The 22,385-nt window shown below is 53.8% G+C and overlaps 9 protein-coding genes across 9 annotated transcripts; 7 read left to right on the forward strand and 2 right to left on the reverse strand.

The window, feature by feature from the left end:
• Positions 1–102: 102 nt before the first annotated feature.
• Positions 103–2,370, forward strand: BKA78DRAFT_380718 (uncharacterized protein). The gene is made up of 3 exons (XM_066892976.1): positions 103–518; positions 1,723–1,909; positions 1,957–2,370. Exons 1-3 carry the CDS (start codon positions 304–306, stop codon positions 2,161–2,163), a joined length of 609 nt encoding a protein of 202 aa, XP_066743700.1. The 5' UTR covers positions 103–303; the 3' UTR covers positions 2,164–2,370.
• A 1,132-nt stretch (positions 2,371–3,502) lies between these two features.
• BKA78DRAFT_155650 (uncharacterized protein) lies at positions 3,503–4,713 on the forward strand. The gene is made up of 3 exons (XM_066883016.1): positions 3,503–3,645; positions 3,698–4,247; positions 4,300–4,713. The coding sequence occupies exons 1-3, from the start codon at positions 3,620–3,622 to the stop codon at positions 4,498–4,500; spliced, it is 777 nt and encodes a 258-aa protein (XP_066743701.1). The 5' UTR covers positions 3,503–3,619; the 3' UTR covers positions 4,501–4,713.
• A 371-nt stretch (positions 4,714–5,084) lies between these two features.
• On the forward strand, positions 5,085–5,846 carry BKA78DRAFT_371922 (uncharacterized protein; the record flags this gene model as incomplete). Its single annotated transcript, XM_066892717.1, has 2 exons — positions 5,085–5,501; positions 5,586–5,846. The coding sequence occupies 2 exons, from the start codon at positions 5,085–5,087 to the stop codon at positions 5,844–5,846; spliced, it is 678 nt and encodes a 225-aa protein (XP_066743702.1).
• Positions 5,847–6,286: 440 nt separating this feature from the next.
• On the forward strand, positions 6,287–7,691 carry BKA78DRAFT_296683 (uncharacterized protein; the record flags this gene model as incomplete). Its single annotated transcript, XM_066886650.1, has 2 exons — positions 6,287–6,472; positions 6,522–7,691. 2 exons carry the CDS (start codon positions 6,287–6,289, stop codon positions 7,689–7,691), a joined length of 1,356 nt encoding a protein of 451 aa, XP_066743703.1.
• A 1,684-nt stretch (positions 7,692–9,375) lies between these two features.
• BKA78DRAFT_317426 (uncharacterized protein) lies at positions 9,376–9,602 on the forward strand. The gene has a single exon (XM_066888709.1). It carries the CDS (start codon positions 9,385–9,387, stop codon positions 9,571–9,573), a length of 189 nt encoding a protein of 62 aa, XP_066743704.1. The 5' UTR covers positions 9,376–9,384; the 3' UTR covers positions 9,574–9,602.
• Positions 9,603–10,004: 402 nt separating this feature from the next.
• On the reverse strand, positions 10,005–11,705 carry BKA78DRAFT_317427 (pyridoxal phosphate-dependent transferase; the record flags this gene model as incomplete). Its single annotated transcript, XM_066888710.1, has 3 exons — positions 10,005–11,566; positions 11,617–11,648; positions 11,699–11,705. 3 exons carry the CDS (start codon positions 11,703–11,705, stop codon positions 10,073–10,075), a joined length of 1,533 nt encoding a protein of 510 aa, XP_066743705.1. The 3' UTR covers positions 10,005–10,072.
• Positions 11,706–13,564: 1,859 nt separating this feature from the next.
• Positions 13,565–16,270, forward strand: BKA78DRAFT_284217 (putative ABC transporter; the record flags this gene model as incomplete). Its single annotated transcript, XM_066885685.1, has 5 exons — positions 13,565–13,977; positions 14,027–14,285; positions 14,337–14,864; positions 14,976–15,126; positions 15,521–16,270. The coding sequence occupies 5 exons, from the start codon at positions 13,565–13,567 to the stop codon at positions 16,039–16,041; spliced, it is 1,872 nt and encodes a 623-aa protein (XP_066743706.1). The 3' UTR covers positions 16,042–16,270.
• Positions 16,271–17,663: 1,393 nt separating this feature from the next.
• Positions 17,664–20,837, reverse strand: BKA78DRAFT_155680 (uncharacterized protein). The gene is made up of 3 exons (XM_066883017.1): positions 20,677–20,837; positions 20,000–20,583; positions 17,664–19,948 (listed from the first exon to the last, which is right to left on the reverse strand). The coding sequence occupies exons 1-3, from the start codon at positions 20,681–20,683 to the stop codon at positions 17,801–17,803; spliced, it is 2,739 nt and encodes a 912-aa protein (XP_066743707.1). The 5' UTR covers positions 20,684–20,837; the 3' UTR covers positions 17,664–17,800.
• A 497-nt stretch (positions 20,838–21,334) lies between these two features.
• BKA78DRAFT_353880 (uncharacterized protein) lies at positions 21,335–22,114 on the forward strand (the record flags this gene model as incomplete). The annotated part of the gene is made up of 1 exon (XM_066891628.1): positions 21,335–22,114. One exon carries the CDS (start codon positions 21,335–21,337, stop codon positions 22,112–22,114), a length of 780 nt encoding a protein of 259 aa, XP_066743708.1.
• Positions 22,115–22,385: the final 271 nt, after the last annotated feature.

A 22,385-nucleotide genomic window follows, 5' to 3' on the forward strand; every position in this document is an offset into this window, starting at 1 on the left:
GGTGAAGACTCGGGGTAAGGGAAGCCGCTGAGTCGTGAGACGCGCCGGGAGCTTGGGCCAGCTGTCGAGCCACCGTCACGCGCCGTCCGTCAGATTCCAAAACCACCATCCTCATCCCCACAACTGCTCTCCATCATGGCCTGAACTCTGCTGTGATATCATTGTCTGCTGCTTATTGTCAGCACATTCGTCAGCTGCTGATCCTCATTGCTCGCGGTTCGGAGTCCGTTTGTCTTGTCGCGCGTATGCTTGCTGTCTTGATGACAAGGCAATCGACAAACGTGGCGCGACTCGCCATGGTCCATGTCAAGAGCACTGTTTTTGGCTTTTGAGTACCTTGAGGGCAGTCTTCTCCACGAGCCCAAACCATTGGCGCCGCCTTTTGGCCAGACCCACGACCGGATCCTCGCCGATTCTCGCACCTTGATGGCAGAAGCCGTGCCTGTCGACTGTCGACTGTCGAGCCGCCAAAACATAAACCCAGCGTCTCTCGACGGCGAGTCTCCAGAGACTCAAACGTCAGTCTTGAGTGTCTGTTGTCCGGCATTTTGAGGTTTGCAATCTCTGGCGGAACAGCCGGGAGATCGTGCGAGAGTGGGCCCACTTCTCCCCACCAAGCAAAAAAGAGAAACCGCAGAACAAAACGCAAAACGTACAACAGCCGGGATTCGCTGCTGGTCACCCACGCAACTACTAATCGGCCGCAAGGTAGCTTATCTATGGAAGAGCGGACGGGGTTCCGAGTTTTCTACCTGCTATGGTCGTACGTGAAAGAAGGGGTTGCACAATTGGCTTATATTCAGCATTCGAAAAAGAACCATGTGCCCAGACCCTCAACACCACGATCTTGCCCTCCAAATGGCGCCCCCGAAATGCCATCTGCGGTGCTTTTTATCGTTCTCTCACGCTGTCGGCCTGCTGCACAACTCACGTCCCGAGAATGACTTGTGCAATAACAGAAAAAGTCCGTCGGACACCTTTTTTGGCATTTTACGTCCACACTCCATTTGTCTCCAGTTGTCGCAGCCTTCTCTTGGCGCATCGAGCTCTCATGACCCTCCCAGTTGGTACAAGGTTTTGATGGAAACTTGCAAACTTACAGCAAGCTAACCGCATGTGCTCATCCAGGACGCTTTGATCGTTGCTCTAAAGACGGCCTCACTACCTTTGCCTTCCCGAAGCGATCACTGCGGCCGAGCTTTGAAGCTTTATCTGCAGCCATCAAATGGAAGCGGGCAAAAATCGATCAAGACTCGCATCCAAGGCTGCGACAATGCGGATGATGGGCATTGTTATGGCGCTGTCTTGTGCCTAGCTCAATCAATCTTACTCAAAGATGCCCTGGAGCTGGATGAGGCAAGCCATAACACGTTGGTGTTGATATCCAAGACACGTGCGGAAGGAGCGGAGAGAGCGCACGAGTCGCGATTCGAAGACGCATGCGCAGGCAACAATGTCCACGTGGGAGCAATTTTGAGCAACAGCGACGAGTGACCCGCGGGCGTATCGAGCCTTCCCTTTTCAATCGGACACAGACACAGACTTCCATTGGAGACATAAATCTCTCAGAGCCTCAGACTTCACATTTGCACACTCCATCCTCCACCAACCACCCCAAAATCTCTTTGGACAGGACAACACTGGGGAGATATGACGACGGCCAGGCAAGTCGTGAACACCTCCCTTCTCCGGAAGCGAAACTGATGTCTCTGCCCGCCACAGCCGCGAGCTCGCCAACAAACAACTCTGGGATCTCATCGGAAAGGTTGACGAGTGGCGTGAAGAGTTTCGCCAGGCCATTGCTCTGGCCACAGACTCTTTTGAAACCCCACAGAAGTTCCATACCGAGGAGACAGGGGACCTACTCGAAGAGAACGTCGCTAGACTCTATGAAATCCTGTCCAGATTCGTACGTCCGACCTGCGAGCGGTCGACCCAATAGCTAACCATGCGCAGGGTGATTTGCGCATAGCAATCCTGAACATGCTCAGCAAGTATCCAAAGATCGATCCGGAAATTTTTCACAATACTTGGGCCATCCAAATGAAGGACCTGCGAGGAATGGCGGATGCGACATTACATTGGTCCAACATTGACTACTGGCCGAAATCAAAGAGGGAGCTGCTGGATATCATGAAGGATCTTGAGACCCTGGAGCAGTGATACGGCAACACAAATCCGGAGGCATTTTTGGTCATTTCAGGGCAGGCGGAGCTCAGGCTGCTTCGCAATGCGTCGGCCCGGCAAGATCTTCCACCCTTGGAGACTTTGGAGCAACTTGGTGGACCCCCGGGCGATTACATGAAGATTTACAGGGATACCGGATCATTTAGACTCCCGAATGGGAGAAATCAAACTTGACTGATTTCCATTTTGGCGAGCTACTTTCGTGGCCAGAAACCTTTGCCCCATTAGCCACCTCTGGTGATGTCTTTACACTCGAACCTTCTCCAAACAGTCGAAGGCATTGATGGGGTGAAGGTCTTTCTTTTCATGGGGTGATACGAAAAGCGTGATTTCGTCATACTCGTCTCTCCACCGGCGGGGGAGTGCAAACATGTGACCTCCCGCAAGGGTAAACAAACGCCACGCATACCCCTCTTTCTTTTTAGACGTCGCAAAGAGCAGAAACTTGGATTCCGAGCTCTGACATCAGCCAAAAATTTGCTTAAAGAGTAAGAGACAAAGGAAAATTTCCGTACAAGGCAGTCAAGTCGCTCACAACAGCCTAGCATGACAAAGGACCTCAAGAAAATCCAAGACAATGTCGACGAACAGGGACGGCAGATCAAAGAGTGCCGCAAGGACTACAATGCCTTCTTCAAAGAATTCCAAGAGATGAGCGCCGACGACCCAAAGTTTTACCAGGGAATCAAAGTGTTTGTCAAGTCGCTAGAGTTCCACGTGAGTACTCTACATTTGGGAAGAGCGACGAGACTGACATGAATACAGCGCGAGCTCAACCGGGCGTTGCAGCAGAATCTTGCCAACCACACAGACTTGCTGGAGCTTCTGGAGCGCGGAAAAGGAAAGTACATCAAGTACCTGACGACCCTGATGAACTGGGCGGAGGAAAACTACGGCCACGACGACACCAAGTGGGCGGTGGACCAGCAGGAGATTTTGAAAGTTCTCAAAGAGCTCAAGAGTATGGATAAGTGATTCAGCAGTCTGGGAAGGAGGCGGGACTTTGGGCACATCCACGGGCGTCACGGGCGCAAAGAGGGCGCTCGGTCAACGGGCTACTCATTATTTCCTCAACGATTGAAACGAGACATTTGCCAGGCTTCTCAGCTATTCCATGGGATCTACTGACTTTGAATTCAAAGACCAATGGATGATCAGTATGCATAGGCTCGTTGTGGCCACAAGCCCAGGAAGTCATAGGGGATGGTCGCAAGACGGAAACAACAACAACAACAAGCAACCAATTGCGACCCCGATCGCACCCCGGAAAAATGAAACTCCGGCTCTAAGGGCTTCACTTGATCTCACACCTTCTTGAGGGTATTTAGCTTGCATCGTTTGTGGGCGGGCAATCAATCCTTCCTCCACCTTTCAACACCACCATCCCCCATCGCGTCGCGTCGATCTTCACATCGATCACTCACGTCTCGCAATGGAGAACAAGGACAAGTACACCATGTAAGTAATTCACGTCAATCTCGAAGCTAGCACGCTTTGACTGACCATTAAGCAATAGCCCTCCGCGTCGCCAGGCGCTGGGCACGCGTCATTCGATGCACTTTGACACCGGCCAGCCCCATCACATCGAAGGCATGAGGATCCCCACTAGCCGCAGTAGTGAGAACCTGAACATGTCTCCATCTTCGTACGGTCAGCAGCCGAGCACTCCCCGTCACCTCTACTACGGAATGGAGATTCCCCCTCAGCACATGGAAGGCGCCAGGATTCCCGCTGGTCGCAACGACGAGAACATGAACATGACTTCGCCTTCGTACCACCAGCAGCCACCTACGCCCCAGTACCTCTACTTCGATGGTGGCTATGCGCAGCATGTCGCCGGTACCCCTACCACTCGCGTCCCTGAGCACCATGAGCGCCCTGAGCACCGCCCCAAGGGTCCGGTCGAGGCTGCTTCCCTGGCCATGGAGGCCGCCCTGCTCCACGTCAAGGACCTCGTTCGCAAGCCTGTCGACGCGCTCGAGGAAGCCCAGCTCGACACTGCGCGCGCGAGCGACACCGACCGTGCCTTGAAGCAGCTCACCGAAGCCTCTGAGACCGCCGTAAGTTGCAATGTGCCACCATGAAGTACGATCAAGGGCTAACTTACCGCAGCGCGACTTCGCCACCCTTGCCAACCAACTCGCTTATGCTGCCGCCATCATCGCCGGCGAGGTCAACAACAACAAAGAGGCGCTTGCCAACGCGGTCGAGGGTATCAGGAACATGAAGTCCCCTTCCCACGGCCCGAACATGCGCCCCACCATGTCCAAGGTCGTCAACAACCTGGAGGAGCTGTGCCGTCACCGCCGCTGAATTTGCTGAGTTTGCTGAGGTCGCTGAATTCGGTTGAGACTTTTCTCTTTCTTCAAGCTACTCTTTTCATGCGTAGTTGAGCTTCGGCTCGGAGGATACCCCGGCTTCTTTGAAGCCACTGAACACTTCAATGCGATACGTTTCAGCTCATGCTTCTCTTTGATCCATTGCCTGCTTGTAAGACCTTTGCGTGATGCCATGGAGTGATCGTATCGACGCGCAAACAAACATGGTTTGTTTCTGAACAACAAACTTGCGCGCACCCCCTGAATATGAATGCTCCTTGTGGTGCCGTGACTCCAGAATCATCCCATGGATTCCTATACATCGCCAAACCTGTGATTATTAGAACAGTGATCTGCCAAAGCTGTGTGAAAATATCCAAACACGCCGGCATAAGGTTAATCCGGAGAAATGTTGTTGTTCTGGATTGGCACCGCAACCACGTACGCACGGGCCACCCCTGAGGGCATACGGCAGTAGCGAACCACTTTCTCAGAAGACTTTGACACTTTGCCCGCAAAGCTTTGGAAATCTTTTCGAAGTCTCTTCGAAATTCCATCTTCAAGGACCAAGATTTCGCCATGAGCTCGATTCAAGCCCCAATGCTCGGCCTGGCAGGCGACAATGATGCCCACGAGCCCTCTGGCAACACTTATCAACAGTCGCAGCATGGTATTTCGGAGACCATTGACCACTCCTCTCAGCATGAGGACCTCTGGAACGATCAGTTTGGATTGAATTCCGTCCTGGAAGCCGCCCCGAACCCCATTCAGGACGTCCACCTCTTCTCCGGCGGTCCTCCTGAAGTCCTTCCGCGTTACCACTCAATCCACCACCCCTACTTGACGCTTATGGAGACCTTGAAGGTCCACGTGGCCACGATTGAGCGTCTCGAACAGGACCATGCAACCTTGACGTCCCTGTTCCTTCCGGTTTGGCACGCCACTGATTATCAGAGGAAGGCTGGTTTGCCTATGGACCCCTTGACGTGCACCCTGGTCCGTCGCTGCGAGATCAAGGAGATAGGAGAACCTGAGAGGCTTCCATGACATGGATTTGAAGCTAAGAGAACCAACATCCAGAGGCAGATGAGAGAGTACGCCAACAAGGTGTACGAGGGCATCGTCAAGTCTCGCCCGACTCATACGGCACTCTGGCGTAGCCTGTTGCGCTACTTGGAGGAGCTCCAGGCGGTCACTACCCCGGAAGAGTACGCGGCCAAGGTTCCCTTCCGACTCAAGGAGGAGAGAGTCGCAGTCTCGGACCAGGTACACAACCTGACCATCAGGATCCAGCGCTCCCGTGGCTCTCCCGGCCTATGGATCGACCGCATATGGGCCTGATCGCTCAAGTTGGAGTCCTCGTGCATTGGAATCGCCCTTCGGTCAAGAGTTGGATCTCGAAAGGGGGCTGGACAGAGGGACTGCGGAGAGACGGATAAAGACGTGGCAATCTCGGAGGGGGTGTGTGTTAAAAATGGGAAGGTTCCGGTCAGCATGTCACTGCCCACGAGTGCAGCTTCGATGGACTAGGCAGTCGTAATGCTCGATGCCGGGGATAATGGTCGCCTCTCCTCTTCTTCCTCTCCGGTGCTCTTCTGCGAATCGCTGATCTGTCTCACGTCCGCGTCTCATTTCCATCACGAACATTTTTACCGCGTGCAGGCTGATATCCAGCAGCACTTTCATTCGCTGAGTACGTGTTGAAACTCGAATTTGGAGGAGACAGCTGATCGTTCTCATAGTACCAGCAAAGACGCCCAAAGCCGCTGACCTACGACACCATGGAGATGGCCGACGTTGTAACTGCTTACAATCGCACGATTCGAGGACTGGTTCGCAGCCTCAAAGTCCATTGGGAACTCGTCACCATAAGCGAATCAACGCTGCAGGAGCTGGTATACAGACGCAATCGTTTGGACATGATGCTCGAGGTTCCCTCTCTCGCAACCGTTGTATTTGATGAGCATGTAAGGCGCCGAGCTCTTCTTTTTCGTCCTTTACTGAAACAGGATTCAGACCAAGAGCCTTGAGGCCTGTGAGGCTCTCGGTGCGAATTTGGCATCCGCTCTTTACGAGGTACCTCATGGTCTGGGTGACCGGCTGATTATCTGCGTTTGGAATCACATCACACAAACCTTTGGAGCAGACGATACTCAATGGCCTGACTTGCGCATCCTCTCGGTGATCAAATCAGCCATCAAAGATTGTGTCAAAGAACTCGGGCCGCATCTCTTTCTCCAGGAAGCAACTCGTCTAGGATTAAATAGGCGAGCGGTCAGGGCGGCCGTCGCAGCGCGTTTCGCATCTCCCCCGAGTGATTGTTCGGCATCCTCTACATCTCAGCGGTCTGATTCTGATGCGGGGACGAGAGCGTCATCACCAGCCACGGAGCCAGAAACGCAAGGCTCCCCACAACGAGACGATGTTACAGAAGTCGATAATTCCACGGATGCACACGCGTTTGACATCAGCGCAGATGAGCCGACGCTATTAGAGAAAGCTTCAGCAGTTGATGATTGGCCATCTGAGCCAGCGGTTCAAAGAGGAAACAGGAAACGGCTTGTCCTAACCAGCAAGAGGCAGCCATCACAGCCAGCAGCAGAGCCTGTCCGGGCGACCAATCCACTACCAGCGGCGTCTGTGTGGGCAAAAAACCCGCCACCAAAGATTTTCCCAAGAACAGAAGATGCATTTTCAGCAGAAGATGTCTCAGAAGCGCATGGATCATCACCATCCGCAGACGTCAAGAGCGCCATCCGGATTGATCTTTTGGGTCTTCTTCCGCAAGTAGATTCTCCCCACAGTCGGCGCAAGCTCTCGCCGCCGACAGAGGCTTTTCAGGCAAAGAGTTATGCGAACTTCGAGCCTGCTGGCCAAGATATACTCGAGCGACAAGTGTCATCGCCTCCATCTCCTGAAACGAGTCCACCACCGTGGTTATACGCAAGCCCAGAAAAAGGAGATTCCGAGCCTGAGCCGACTGTCCAGACTGCGATTGATAGAGAATGGCGCTTGCAGGTCCTCGATACGATAATTTCACCATCGCCTGTAGACATGGTCTCGGAAGCTTTCGATGCCACAGTCGAACAGCCCATCCAGAATGACTCGAATCAAGCACTGATGTCTCATTCCCCACAAAAGCCACATAGTCCTCTCGTCGAGCGTCGTGGACATCGCCGCGAGTGAGTCTGCTGCGCCCTTCTGTCGTGAGTTGATGCGCTGACAATCTTTAAGAACCTCGAATCGATTCAGGCCATACGCAAGGAACTTCCTGGACAGACAAGATTTTGAAAGAAAGAAGGCTGCAATGAAGCGGAACTGGAGACGTCGGGATTGAGGAAGCAAGTCTGCCTGCAAACAGTGGAGTAGTCGGATGTTGCCGCCAGGCTCAGACGTATGCTCGTTGGTACTATTTATGAATTGAGTTTTGTTGAAGAATCATGACTTTGGCGAGGAGTGTGCTGCGTTACGTAAATTGTCGAGGGCCAAGTTTGCTCGCCCCTGGGTGACATAAGAAGGAAGTCGTGAGCTCGGGTCCCTGCTTTCCGATAAGGAAGGCTACAAGCAACTTGACACTCCCAATAGTCGAAGGAAACTTCGCGCCAAGTTCTTTGAGACGGCTACAAGGAGCGATCGAGCGCTTGGAGATGCAAGAACATGGAAACAGGATCAGCCAGGTCGACGACGTCTTCCGTGATCCTTTTTTGCCAGGCTCCTTCGAATCGATCGAGGCCAGAGGCTACCATGCATCCCGCAAAATGCGAGGCAACATGTATCGGGAGAAGGAACCATCACACCGCCTGCTGAAAGCGACTGCCTGGCGAAAGCGGGAGCAGCAGAGATTCACCGAACGTCTTAAGTTGTGCAGACGAACGACAACAGCTCAACCAAGAACGATCCCATCCAATTTGCGACATCTTATCATGGACAACAACCCCTTATTCGCCGACGCGGCATTTTGCACGTACTATTGTGCGTTCGAAGGTCTTTTCAAGGGCTGCTACCACCTGTATCAGACATATAGATCATGTCAAATAGTCTGGGATGAGAGCATCCAAGCATGCGCGCCGGAGATGACTAGAATTCCGCTAGTGCGCACCTTGGAGGACCAAAAAGTATATCTGTTTTCTTCTTCAGCTCCTGGACGAGAGGAAGAGCGCTGACAGCATCATCGACTGATAGTCAACAATGTTTACTCCGCTCCGCACCACTCAAGACGCCATCATCGCGCAAATCGACAGCCTGCCCAAAGAGATGCGCACCATGTACACGCATGCGTTCGTCCAAATCGCCGAAAATGTGATTGGCGAGATCGACCACAGCCTCTGGCCGCGGGGAATGGCACTGGCGAACGCCGTCAAGAGGTGGAATGCGGAAAGGAAGGCTGCTGAGCGCGAGAGATTGGGTCGGCCTGCGTCGTTGCCCTCAGAAGAGCAGAGGCTGCGAGACTGTCTGAGAGGCAAAATGGGCCCGCCGCCGATTCCAGCGCCTCGAAGTTCACCAAATGACGCGAGCAACAACAGACTTGGGTCACCAGGAGGCCTGGGAGCATCAATGGGCCCGCCGCCTACATCAGAGTTGGCGGCCGGGTCGAGCAACTCATGGACTCCAATAAATCGAGAGCAGAGCACTGGGTCGCCAATGGCATCGAGCCTCTTGGTAACGCCATCGCGCCATCAGAGAAGCTCAGGCGCACCACCACCACCAAGCAACGTAGGGACGCCAATGGGCATACCAGAGCCCTCGAGAATGGTGTGGTATGATCGAAGCCCTAACGATGGCAAGATGGGCCCGCCGCAAAAGAGAGTCAAGGTCGAACATGTGACGGACGACAATCAGATGGTGTTGGCAGAACGACGCGAAGTCGGCCGCGACACGAATGAAGAGCCACCGGAGATCCCACAGCAAGCCACTGTCGAGTTGCCACCTTTGCGCGAAATCATCGCTCATACGACTGAACGGGACCCAGAGTCCAAGGTTGATTCATCACCACAGGAGTACCAGGCGCGGGAGACTTCGGAGCGTGTCAGAATGGCCGGGGACGATCCGAAATCGAGAATGGACTTAAGAACAAGGGAGGACAGTGTTTCCGATGAGCAGGTGACGGATGCCATTCCTCCCCAAAGGACACATCAGAATGATGATAGTCCTTCCAAAAGGGGATATTGGGCAAACGTGATGTAGCAAAAGGACTACGATGTGCCCGCGTCGGCAGTACGCGGTGGACTGGAGATATGTTTGGGGGGCTCTTTCAGACCATTCTTTTTGGACTGGCATTGGGTGAAAATATCTTTTGAGGTCATGGGCACAACGCCATTTTTGGATGCGTCTTGTGTCTCATGACACGCAGCTTGAGTGTCGATGGGGAGCATTCGTAGGCTCAGCACATTCGTGGGCTTGTGCCGTCTTGGAGTATTGAAAACCAATGAATATTTTCAAAACAAATTCATTCAGCCTTGACAATAATGTACTCGAAACGCCACCTTACGTACGTCTTTCAGATCTTTGTTCAAGAAGGAGAGGGGAGAAGCGGCCGGCCTGACCGTTCAAGAAATCGCACCACTGCTTCAACCACGACAGAACCAAAGCAAGAGCCTGCGAGACCGCGGTCGGGCTGCCGAATACTGAGCCTTTTCTGACGCAGCCCGCGAGGTACCCGCGACTGTGGACTCATCCTCGCTCGACTCGACGACTGCACCAGCGAAGAGCTCCGCCTCATCATACTTCACGGGGTCCTTGTCCCGGTACTCCTCGCGCAAGAAGTCCAAGAAGATGTCGACGTCCCCGGGAGTGCTCATGGCCCCGAGGCTGACTCTCACAGACCCCAGAGGCTTGCCTCTGTAGACTCCGGCAGGTAGGTCGCAGCGCATGCCCGAGTTGTACATGCCCCTGATCTCGGCGGCGCTCCAGCCAAGGTGCTGTGCCACGCCGCCCGGATTGCAGAGGCGTCCGCTGCGCAGGTAGATGCGGTTCTTGTCGGCGGTCTTTTCGACTTCGAAGGGAGCGACGGGGCTACCATCGGGGCCTAGGATGTTGAAGGCAATGGTTGCTCCTTGTGTCTTTGCGTCGCCATAGATGTCTGAGTTGTGGTTGTAGATTTGGATCATTGGTCGGCCGTTGGTGTGGCGTAGGCCAACCATGCCATCCCATAAACGTTTTGTCAGCGACGCGGTATGCTGCGAGACGCAAGTCATGCTGGTGAAGAGCTGGTTGAAAATCTTGATGGCGTGCCCTAGCGCGAGGATGGAGAGGTACGCCGGCGTGCCGTCTTCGAGCGCCGAGTGGTAGTCGGTCTTTTTCTTGGAGTGCAACGGGGAGTCCTCCAGCGCTGTGACAACTTCTACGGTGCCGCCTCCAAAGTACCGGCGGTTCCGGATCAGCGACGTCACTTGCGGGGACTTGCGGATGATGAGCGCCCCGAGATGGGGAAACCCAAAGATCTTGTAGAAGCTCAGACAGGTAAAGTCGGGCGCGATGCTGGGGTCGCTGAGGTCGAGGCAGCCTGTGGTAGCAAATGCGGCAGCATCCAAAAGTGTGAATGTGCCACTTGTATGACTCGACTTTCGAACGTCGCCGGTCCACCTCAGAGGCAGCCTTCGGCCAGTCATGTTGGATTGAGCACAGTACGCGAAGAGCTGAGCTGCTCTCTTGTTCTGCGAGGAGTGATCATGACTACCAGAAAGCCATTCTTCAACTTCTTGGTCACTGGAGAAGCAGTGGTGGCCGGCATTGGCGACCTCTCGCACTCCTGCAATCGAGGTGTGTACGTCCATGTGGTAGAAGTACCTGAATCCGGATCTTTTCCATGGTGCACTTGCTCGCGAACGATCCGCATGGTCTCTGAAGAGGTCTGAGACGAGTTTCACGGCGGCAGTAGCGTTCGCAACGAACACTAGGTCGAAGTGTTCGGGGTCGGCCTTGAAAAATCGAAGTGTTCCCTCGCGGATGCGGTCCATTCTCTCCCCCGAAAGAACCGAAGGGGCAGATCCCGAGTGTGGGTTGCCATAGAGGTTTGATGTCAGGTCTCGGGCAAATTGCTCCATCAGAGACTTTGCATGTTGCTTGATGATGCATTAGATGTGGCATGTTCACAAGGGTGATTATCACTCACCGTCGATCCCCCATGGTCGAGGTACGTTCCATCTACTTGAGTTAGTTGTAAGGGCTACTACATTGACAAAATGAAAACTTACCTTGCATTTGTGGATACTCCTCCACGCGGATCTTCTCAATAGGATCTTTGTACGCTGCTTTAAACTCCATGGTGTTTTCAGGAGCTCGATATCAAAGAGTGCAAAACTTGGTGTATTCTGATACGGAGAAAACGATGGAGAGATTGATGGTCCGAATAGAGTTTATGAACTCGGGATTCCTGAGCAGACCTGGCTGGGGCTTTATTCCATCAAGCCGTCCCGCATATTCCGAGGGCCAAAACATGGAGCTATGAAAAGTCCATGACTATGCCAATGCCTGATCAACGCCATATTAGGACTATCTTGGGGCCAGAAACATGGTCAAAAGCCTCATTCAACGGTCAGACACGCCGAATTGGTGAACTGCATCAAAACCAGCTCCACGCTTTTGCTCGCGAATTGGGAAAAAGATGGCAGCCTGCCCAATGAGAAGCATCGGTCGAAGCGGCTGAGCAGAAAGAGAAAGACCCGCCATATTGAGTGGCTGTGGATGAAGCTGACAAGGCTTCCGTGGAGGCGGATGACAGACATGTAGTGCAAAGGTTTGTCGTTGGGTTGTAATCAAACGGCGCTACACCGAACGGCAAGGGGTCTGACGCTCGGACCAAGTCGCTTCGGCGACCTAAAATCGCCTACCGAGGTTCAGCCGTTCACATATCTTCGCCCCAGCGCTGCCGAGAACTCCACGTCTTTCGCCTTGCAAACGCAGGCAGCCGGCGATCTCACAATTGTCACTCTTGGTTATTCTAGAATGATGACTCCGGCCTTACGGTGGCCTTGACCCCATAGATCTATGACTTCTCCACACCGGCCATTGGTCGCACGACAAGCTTCTCCGCCTCCTCGACACCTCGCCGCTCGGTACTTACTGTGCAGCCCGCCGAACAAGAAGAAGATTTGCAAGCCGCTTCCTCAAAGCTGAATGTGCGTGCCGCAACCGCCTATTTGAAAATTCGGCAATATATGCTGTATGCGGCAAGTCAGGGGAGATGAGGAACAAAATTCAACCGTTAGGGCTCAGCTGCCATTCCGACCGCCTTCAAGCCAACCATTACACCCAAGAGAATCTTGAGGATACGACGTGCCATCAACTTGCTGAGAAGTGTAGGTCGGAAATCGACAGGTCATGTGTTTCTGCTTCATAGTCTCACTAATTCTCCTTGGATCCGCGAGACACTGCTTGTCCTTCAGGAGTTGATCCATTCCGGAGAATCCTATCTTCATGCCCTTTCTTGCGGTAGTATCTCTTCTGATAACACTGGACGGCGACGCCTGACGCGCAAGTTGCTCGGCGTCGTGAGTGCCCGCTGATGGCTCAGCGAAATTCCGGCCCATCCCGGTGCTGCGAAGAATGTTGGACCCGTTTCACGTCTACGCGGTCTGTTGTGCTCTTGCCTCGACGACACGCTGAAAAAGGCAAGATGACGTAGATTGCCATGCAAACAACCCTGCAGTGTCCTTGGGAAGATCCCGCGACATGTTCCGAGTCGGGACGTGGGGCACAAGATGTTGATCGTTTGGGGCCAAAATGGTCGCCGACCTTGTTCACGAAGGGGCATCAGCCACCGGCGCTACTCAGCACCACCACGGCGAGGTCCAGCCCGGCGTTGACAGCGAACACTTCCAAAATAAAGAAATCTGTTAAAACGTGGTGGGGGCCATCTGACCGCAACCGTCTTGCAGCCTAAGTCCACATCCCACTACTGCACACTTTTCGACAAGCCTTGTTATCGAGCCTCAATTCAAAAGTCAAGTCACTGTTCAGAAATCTCCTGGAGAGATTCCATCGCAAGGACGCGAATGTCCCCACTTCCTGAGTTCAACATGGCTGAGAGCAGTTTCAACTGGTCCAAAAGCGACAACGGCATGCCATCACCGACGAACGATGTCGAAAAAGGATCCTATGGAGACTATGCTCATCTCAACAATGACACTGTCCAGTCGTACACTTGGGATCAAGTCACGGTCACTGTGAAGGATCGCGAAACAAAACAACCCAAAAAAATCCTGGACAACGTGTCCGGTTATGTCCAAGCTGGAGAAATCATCGCTCTTATGGGACCTTCAGGCAGTGGCAAGACCACCATGCTGAATGTCCTATCTGGGAGGGATGCGACTTCGAATGCCCATGTGGAGAAATCGCTGCGCGTGAACGGAAAAACCATCTCCTACCAAAACTTTCGAAAAATCTCCTCCTTTGTTGAGCAAGAAGACGCTCTGCTTGGTGCCCTGACGGTTGAAGAGACGCTTTACTTTTCCGCCAGACTGGCCTTGCCACGGTAAAAGCCTCGTCGCCGTCCAGAAATATTTCAACTGATTTTGAACCAGAAACATCCCCAAGGCCGAGCGCATTGCCCGCATCGAAGGCCTTATTTCTTCATTCGGCCTCCGTCGACAGGCGCGTGATCTTATCGGAACTCCGATCCGCAAAGGAATCAGTGGCGGACAGAAGAGACGTGTCTCTGTTGCCAGCCAACTCATCACAAGCCCCAAGATCCTGTTTCTCGACGAGCCCACGAGCGGTCTAGACAGCGCCGCTAGCCACGAAGTCATGTCATTCATTCGAGATGTCGCCAAGAATAATAGAGTAAGTGTTGCAACACCAACATCGCATCCTTTCAAGCTGACGTGAAATCAGTTGCTCGTTATTGCCTCCATCCATCAGCCATCAACTTCCACCTTTGAGCTGTTTGACAAGCTGCTCCTTCTCTCTCAGGGCCGCACCGTGTACAACGGCCTGGTCTCCGGCGTCACCCAATATTTTGCTGACCTGGGTTACCCAACGCCAATGTATACGAATCCTGCCGAGTTCATCATTGACATGGTCAACACGGACTTTTCCCAGAATCACGACGAGGCTCAGCGGAGGCTTGCTCATCTTCAAGACAGCTGGACAAAGTCCGAACACCAACAAGCCATCGACCAGAAAATCTCCGAGATCAGCTCCCAGCAATCCTCCCGCGAGGCCGTCCAAGCCCAGACCGAAGCCAATCCATTGATGGTCCCGTTCACCCTCGTCCACCGCTCGTTGATCAAGGCCTACCGCGATGTCATCGCATACGGAATTCGCATTGCCATGTATGTTTGCTTGGCCATCCTGATGGGCACGGTTTGGCTCAGGTTGGCGCCGTCCCAAGAAAACATCCAGTCCTTCACCAATGCTATCGTGAGTGCTCCCACATCCCCCTATCTCCCCACAAGTGATATGGGCTAACTTCAAATAGTTCGTAAGTGATTTATATCATCAAAACAGCTCAAATTGATGCTAATTGGCCAGTTCGGGGCTGCCTTTCTTAGTTTCATGAGTGTTGCATACATCCCCTCGTTCCTAGAGGATCGTTCTCTGTTCATAAAAGAGCGGGCGAACGGGTTGTACGGGCCAATATCCTTCATGATCTCCAACTTCATCACAGGAGCCCCTTTTCTATGTAAGTCTCTTGAGCCCCCTTGTTTACTGTTGCATTTATTTCCCTATCTACCTTTGCTCAATGCTTTACCCATCTGCGATACCCAAAGTCGCGATCTGGCGCTGTGGTTGGTCAGGGGGTGCTTGCGTAATGAGGTCGCGAAAATTTCAGGCTCAGGCGTGATTTACCCGCCTCATGGTGTTCCGTGCAAGCATTGTCTCAACTATTAAAGCGCATACAAAGATTGCGGGAGGTTGCACGCGCGGAACTTCATGAGACGGCGGATTTTGCGTGGTGATGTCCAAAGTTGGCAGTATGATGGCGCTAAGACGCGCAGTTTGCGCGAAAATGAGCCGGGGAGGGACTTTCAATTCAGCAGACTCATTTATCGTGCCTCCACGCTAACTTATTGCAGTCATCATCACAATCCTCTTCTCGGTCATTTCGTACTGGCTCTCAAACTTCAACCCCACGGGCGGCAGTTTCTGGAGTTGGGTACTGTTCCTCTTCTTGGATCTTCTAGCTGCCGAGTCCCTCGTCGTCCTGGTTGCTTCCGCCGCACCGGTCTTCGTTGTCGCCCTTGCTGTTACGGCATTTGCCAACGGTCTCTGGATGAGCGTGGGTGGCTTCATGGTCCCTCCGAAAAACCTCAACGACTTCTGGCGCTACTGGGCGCACTACTCTGATTATCAGAGCTGGGTCTTCCAAGGGATGATGGTTGGCGAGTTCAAGGACCGTACGTACTCCTGCGGAAGCGGTTGTCGATGCATGTACCCAAGCCCTCTGGAACAGCAGTGCAAAATCGCAGGATCGGCTGTTTTGGAGCAATACGGTTACGGCACTGACAGGAGAGGCATGTGGGTCGGCATCTTGATTGGAATCATCGCTGGGTACAGGCTCATTGGACTGGCGATCCTGTACATGAAGAAGAAGTGAGCGAAGGGGCGATTATCAAGAGGTAACACGATTTGCTTGCTACGAGTTTTCTTCTCACCGTTTCCATTTTCTCGGCTGTATTTCAGACTCCATCTTTAATTCCCTCCTTTGTATTCAGTTCTGGAGACGACCATGTTGTGTTAAGGGAATGCGCGACTACTAGACTGTATTGGTTATACCGCAGCTTGTCACGGCTTAGAAGATTTTGTTGTTGCAAACCAAAAAAGACAAAAATCCCGTGGCGCTCATGTCACGAACCAAAACAGAGCATGCGACTTCTTCGCTGTCAACACTTCTTTCCAGAACCCGTCCATCAATTTTGCTAGGTCGAGACCGCCTTCGTCCTTGGTCACTCCTTGTGGCACTCACTTGCGAGACAAAGCCGTCATCGATCTTGAAACCAGAGCAGGTACCTTAGTCGCCGAGAATCGCTTGCCACTTCGCCGTTGGCTGAGACTTGTGTACAACCTCGTGGCGAATGCAATTACGCGAAACGCCCCTTGTGTGTCGCCTTGAGGAAATTTCGAACGCATCTGAAGGCTGTTTTGACTACCTCAGAGGACTTGAAGATTTCCTGATGACGTCGGCTCAAGGCACTTGGATGTTCCTGTCGCCACTTGCACATCGTATTCTCACTGTCCCTTCACTACGTGATTCATCATCATGAGGTCGTCCTACATTAAGCGTCACTGGCACACCTCACGCGCCCTTTATAAGCCTTGAGCCTAAACTCTTGCCAGGGTGGCGAAATCTGCTGAATCTTGATTGTTTTCAGAGAAGAAAGCCAAAAGGCTCATCCTCAGTGCAACGCTGTAGCTCGAACAATCGCAGCTCCCCTTGGCCGAGGGTGGTGAACTGACTTGGGACGGGATAGCGTCTTTGTTGTCGAGGTTGCTTGACTCGGAGAAATGTTCAGGGTGCTCCAATGGACACGAAAGCAACCTAGCGTTGATGTTTTACTCTCACGCTCTATGATGCCGTCTCAGGGAGCGAGCATTGATACATTTGGTTGTCCCATGCGATGATTGTCACAATCCAATCCTACTCGCAACATCTAGCGCCAGATTAGTTTTTGGAAGATTTGAGAACGAGTCAAGACCAGTGCAATAGGGAAGCCGTACGACGATTTCCAGCCATTTTCCAACCATCATCACACCATGCAAATTTGGCAAGGACAACAGCCAAACAAAACTGAGCTGAGCCACATCACAGCCCGAGACATCATCACTAATGTGCAAGAGGTAACATGAAAAGAGAGAAACTTTTGTATTCTTCAAAGGGGAGAAAGACTTCAACCACCGCTGCCGGCACCACCGCCTCGCAAAAAACATATGCGCGCAAAACAGCAAACTTTTGAAAAAAGAAAGCCAAACAAAAAGTCGCACCCACGCATGCATGCGGATCCTCCGAAGCGAACGACTGAATGGAGAGACGCAATCGCCTCCAATGCATTGCATTGCCCCCAACCATGCCATGCCATGCCATCCTATCCTATTCCACCACGCAATGATTGCTTGCCAAACCAACGTGACATTGAGAGTAGTGAGGGAGAAATCAGAGAGAGGGGAGGGAGGAGGGGAAAGTGAAGAGGAACGCGAACCAAACGAAAGCAGGCTGAAATTAGGCCACGCATGCATGAATGCCTCGCACAAATCAGAGGTTCAGATGAACAGACCGATTTTTGTCGAGCTGACTGGGCCAGGCCAGACCGAACCACACAGAGCGAGCCAAGCCGATCGCGTGACTGCGCGGAATTCACTTAGCTACTTCCGCTGCCACGGCGCTCGCCCAACTGGCGCAAAAAGACTTCGTAGCTCTCGCGCGCCTCGGGCACGTCCTCGAGGAATTGGCGCATGCCCTCGAGCATCTCCTCGGTTACGCTCTCGCCGGCGTCGCGCAACATCCGTTGTGTACTAGACGCGTGAAAATAGGGGCCAAGCACGCGCATCGCCGTCTCGAGGACCTTGGGCGCAATTTGCCCCTGTTGTTGTTGCTGCGGATGTTGCTGGTGCTGTTGGGGTGGGTGGGGCGGCACTTGCTGTTGAGGTTGCTGCTGATGCTGGTGCTGCGCCATCATCTGGGGAGGATAGCCTGGCGGTTGCGGTGGCTGTGGATGAGGGTATTGATGTTGACCGTGGCCTGGCCATTGCTGGTAGCCCTGTTGAGGCGGGAACGGCTGCTGATGGTGTTGTTGGGGCGGGTACATGGCCGCCTGCGCCGCTTGCTGCGGTCCAGAAACCGGAATTCCGCCATATGCCGGGGCGTGGTTCATTGGGGAGATGGAATGGCCTTGATGCTGGTGATGAGGCGAATAGGCAGGAGGTTGCGGTTGATTCAGAGGAGTCGGGGCGTGCGGCGTAGGAGCCTGCGGCCCGCCAACACCTTGCATCGGAGGGTGACTACCAGGCGTACCGTGCGCACTGGGTGCATCTCCTTGGATAGGAGTGCCCTGAGACGAGCTGACCGCGTCGCCAGTCTTGACCACTAGCAAAAGGAGCAAAAGGTTGTCTTGTCGTGGAACTTCTACGGAGACATTGTCCAACATTTCGATGCAAGCGGGAAGAGTGGTTGCGCCGGCCGAGATTGGGAGGATGTAAGCGTCGCGAACCTTGTCGCTGCGCGCTCGCTCACGGTTGAGGACAGCCCATTTGGCCTTTTTGTTGTTGAAGTAATCAAAGACTGCTTCGTACTGAGCCCTGTCTTCGGGAGTCGTGGGACTGAGAGAAAGAATGACAACGTCATGCACCTGGCTGGCCCGCATGTTGACGATATAGTCTTCTGTCCTGCTCATCTCGATACGTCCATTGATTTGCGTCGGCTGAGGTATCAAGTCGGCATAGGGAATGACCTGGCCAACGTCGCCTCCACCAGAGTAACGCGCCACAGATTTGAAAGAGATGTTTCTGCTAGGCATCGCGATCTCGCCCCGCCACTTTATGCTTGGGTCTTCATCAAAGGCCCCGGCATCATTCTCGTCCTCGTGAAGGAGCCGATCGATGTCAGGGTCTTCGCCCGGTCCAGATGGTGCTTGCTGTTGCGCCGAACTCTGTCGATTGCGGAACTGTGGCGCACGTTGATGGCTCTCATCTGGCGACTGGACGCTCGACCAGACCTTGTTCAAGTCAAAGTTGGATGAAGCACGGCGGGCCGCTGTGTCGAGCTGAGGAGGTTGCTTCTCGTTGCTCATGTGCTCGGGTAGTTCGACCTGCATGGGACTCCCGCCCTCGCGAGGACTTATCGAGCGACTCTCCTTTTCGGCCTGACTCTCTCGGCGGACAGGAGGATTGAAGCTAGCGTCATCAACACCCGGGTTCACGTCCGCTTCATCAATAATCTCGTCTCCTTTGTGGGTCTTCCGATATCTTGGACCAACAACACCCTCATTAGTCAATATTGACTGCTTTTCGGCTTGCTCTTTCAAATAAGCGTCTTGACGCTTCTGCTCTTCATTTGCCATTTCCTCCACAGACATGGTGGCAAGATTCTCAGGTGCCAAAGATCCACCGAGAAGACCAGTCAGCAGCTGGGGATTGCGCGGAATGTTGGCAGCAATGTTTCGGAATTGCTGTGCGTAGGCAGAGGGCCCCTGCGGAAAGTGCTTCAGAAGTCCCCCTTCGATTTGGAGAGCGAAATGAGATCCAAGAGAATCAGGCGTCTCCCCATCAGGGACCCTGTAGTCTCGCTTCGAAGCATCTTTGATCTGCTTTGCAATTTCGTCACGCAACTTTTTGGCCACCCTTTGCCGGTCAGGAGGCAGGTCATCGATGGCGATCGGTTTGGCAGCTGGTGCGGACTCTGGTGTTTTCTTTTCGTGAGGTGTAGATTTGCGGCGCTTGGCTGCAGACTCATTTGCGGTGTCCGCTCGCCTTTTCTCACCGCCAGGGGCCGTCTGCTGGGGGCTCTTGGACTGTGAATGATTAGCTTGGTGAATGGATGAGCTCATGAGTTCGTCGCCTACTTCCGAATTCCCATTGGCAGTTTTCTCCTCGGGCTCCTCTTTGGGGATGAGAGTGGCCTGCACTGGTGGTGCAGGGCTAGACGTTGGTTGAGGTTTGGGACTGGCGGCTTCTTCGCTCACAGCAGCGCGAATCTCGCTTTGACGGGATTTCCTAGACTTCTTGCCCTTTTTGCCCTTGACCTTCTTGTCTTCCTGTCTGACATCCCAAATCTTGATGCCCTTCTTCGAGGCTTCAACGGTGTCTGGGTGTCCATTTGGATTACACTGCTCGCAAAGGTAGCTGTCCGGCTGCTTCTTTGGGTCCTCAGTAAGGCCCATGCAGTCATTGTGTTGCCAGGCGTCGCATTTGTCGCAGCAAATCATCATACGACCACCCTCGTCGTCGTCGTCGGTGCCGCAGATGCACCTAATGAGGGCATCATCTTCGCCATCGTCGTCGTCTTCGTCCTCGGGCTCTGGCTGAGGCTTGTTCGCAGGCTTGGAGTTCTTTTTGGTGGCTTTGCGCTTCGGAACAGGCGTGTCGGGCAGGTCGCGATCTTTGGTGTGCTGACCTTTGGTGGCACGGCCCGAGCGACGTATCTCGTCTGTGGGACCAGCGTTAGCAGATGTTGTGGGAGTTGTCGAGGCGCAAACAACGCTGGAAGTGTCAAGCAGAGACGCGCCATGGCAGTGCTTACCAGTCATGATGCGGCGAGACACAATCACACGTCACTGAAGATTGAGCAGGGCAGGATGACGGTCGTTGAGGGCTCAGATGAGATATGTCTCTCGCTCAAGGGCTTCACGGCGTTGCTACTACGGACAGAAGACTGAAAGACGATGATGCGACACAAGATCAAGCGGCGAGCTTCAGGTGACTAGGCAAGTCGCCGCAGCTATACAGGTCCCCGTCCTCCTCTCTCCAAAGTCGACTGAATGAAGCTGGCCGATAGTGTGATGCGTGTCGCAACAGCGCCGACCAAGCGCGATCGCGTGCCCGAGCTAAGCCCTTGCTCAGTGGCGCCTCCCGGCCTGGAGTGGACGAAAGCGGCAAAGAGGTCGCGTCAATGGCAGATGCGACTCGAGTGTCGATGGAGCGGTGCCGGTGCGCGCGTGGTTGTGAGCTGTCCCAGGCGAGCGTAAAGTGTTGGTTGTTGAGCTGGCGGTGGTGTTGTTGCGCGGTGAAATGTGCTTGTCGGCAGCCGGGAAGAGTGGAGAGAGCTCCTGCCGCAACATGGCCCGCCCTCACCGCCTTCCACGTGACCCCGCCCTGGTGGCAGAACCAAGGAACCAACCGAGGCCCTGCGCTACCGAACAACTTCACTAACTTCCTTCGCCCTTCTCTCCCACAACAACATGGCAGACGTCCGATCTATGCTGCGCGCTGAGCGCGCCGCTCGTAGTGGGCCTCAGCAACCTCGAAAAGCAGCAAAACCCGCTCCTCCGCCAGCTCCCGCCGCCAGCAAAAAGCGCAAACCCGAGCCCGCCGACGACCAGGTCGAAGAAGCCGCCCGAAAGCGGGCGAAGGGCCCCGCATCGGACGCGCTTCCACAGGGGTTCTTCGATGATGGCGTGAGCAGACGCGATGCCTCAGGCGAGCATGACACAGCCGTCGAAGCCGACAAACCCGCTGAACCCGCACCAATCTCGGCCGCACCTCAACCTCCTCCACAAGACGTACAAACAACAGCCCCAGCAGACATCGATGAAGATGAATGGGCTGCATTTGAGCGTGACGTTGCCTCACCTCCTCCAGAACGCTCGCGACTTGCCGCCATCAACGCCGCAGCCACCATCGAGGCCAAACCCATGACGGCCGAAGAGCTAGCAGCCCAGGCGCGGGAAGAGCAAAGCAAACAGCGGACCAAGCAGGAAGAGGAGCTTGAGGCTGAAAAGGAAGACGCTGTGCGGCATCTGGAGGAAGAGTTTGACGAGATGGACGAGCTGGAGCAGAGAGTTCGCAAGCTGCGAGAACAGCGAGAAGCTCTGCGACGCGCAACTGAACCAGGCGGTGAAGATGCAACAACAGAGCCAGATTCTGCGCCCGCCCAAACACATGAAGAGGATGAGGATGAGGAGGACGACGATGAAGATGATTTTGACGACTTTGACGACTGGAGATTCCGAGGCTCTTGAAGCTCGTCCAACCAGCTTTTCGCTTCAGCAGCATCATGGGCGTTTATGGTTTTCACGTTGAATATTGGCATAATAAGCCTGCTTGCGCATCTCCAAGCGGCGCCCCATCAGCATATGCATACCCAAAACACGAATTCGTGAGCCGTAATCACATCTTTACAAAGCGGCATCCAAAAGACGACCACTGCACCACATACTGGAATAGCAAGACTTCGAAGGGTTGGAGATGCGCGGAATCCCGACGTATAGGTAGATGGATCGAATCAACATT

This window comes from Phyllosticta capitalensis (genome assembly GCF_038381095.1).
Source record: "Phyllosticta capitalensis strain CBS 128856 chromosome Unknown BKA78scaffold_6, whole genome shotgun sequence".
NCBI lineage: Eukaryota > Fungi > Ascomycota > Dothideomycetes > Botryosphaeriales > Phyllostictaceae > Phyllosticta > Phyllosticta capitalensis.

Excerpts from the sequence above, each read along its gene's own strand:
- BKA78DRAFT_155650 (XM_066883016.1), top strand. The coding sequence starts at position 3,620 with ATGGAGAACAAGGACAAGTACACCAT. Across the intron at positions 3,646-3,697 it reads AACAAGGACAAGTACACCAT|CAATAGCCCTCCGCGTCGCC; the intron begins GTAAGTAATTCA and ends CTGACCATTAAG. Across the intron at positions 4,248-4,299 it reads CCGAAGCCTCTGAGACCGCC|CGCGACTTCGCCACCCTTGC; the intron begins GTAAGTTGCAAT and ends AACTTACCGCAG.
- BKA78DRAFT_317426 (XM_066888709.1), top strand. The coding sequence starts at position 9,385 with ATGAAGAGCCACCGGAGATCCCACAGCAAGCCACTGTCGAGTTGCCAC.
- BKA78DRAFT_380718 (XM_066892976.1), top strand. The coding sequence starts at position 304 with ATGTCAAGAGCACTGTTTTTGGCTTTTGAGTACCTTGAGGGCAGTCTT. Across the intron at positions 519-1,722 it reads GAGTCTCCAGAGACTCAAAC|CCGCGAGCTCGCCAACAAAC; the intron begins GTCAGTCTTGAG and ends TGCCCGCCACAG. Across the intron at positions 1,910-1,956 it reads ATGAAATCCTGTCCAGATTC|GGTGATTTGCGCATAGCAAT; the intron begins GTACGTCCGACC and ends AACCATGCGCAG.
- BKA78DRAFT_155680 (XM_066883017.1), bottom strand. Across the intron at positions 19,949-19,999 it reads CTGCCAATGGGAATTCGGAA|TCCAAGAGCCCCCAGCAGAC; the intron begins GTAGGCGACGAA and ends AATCATTCACAG.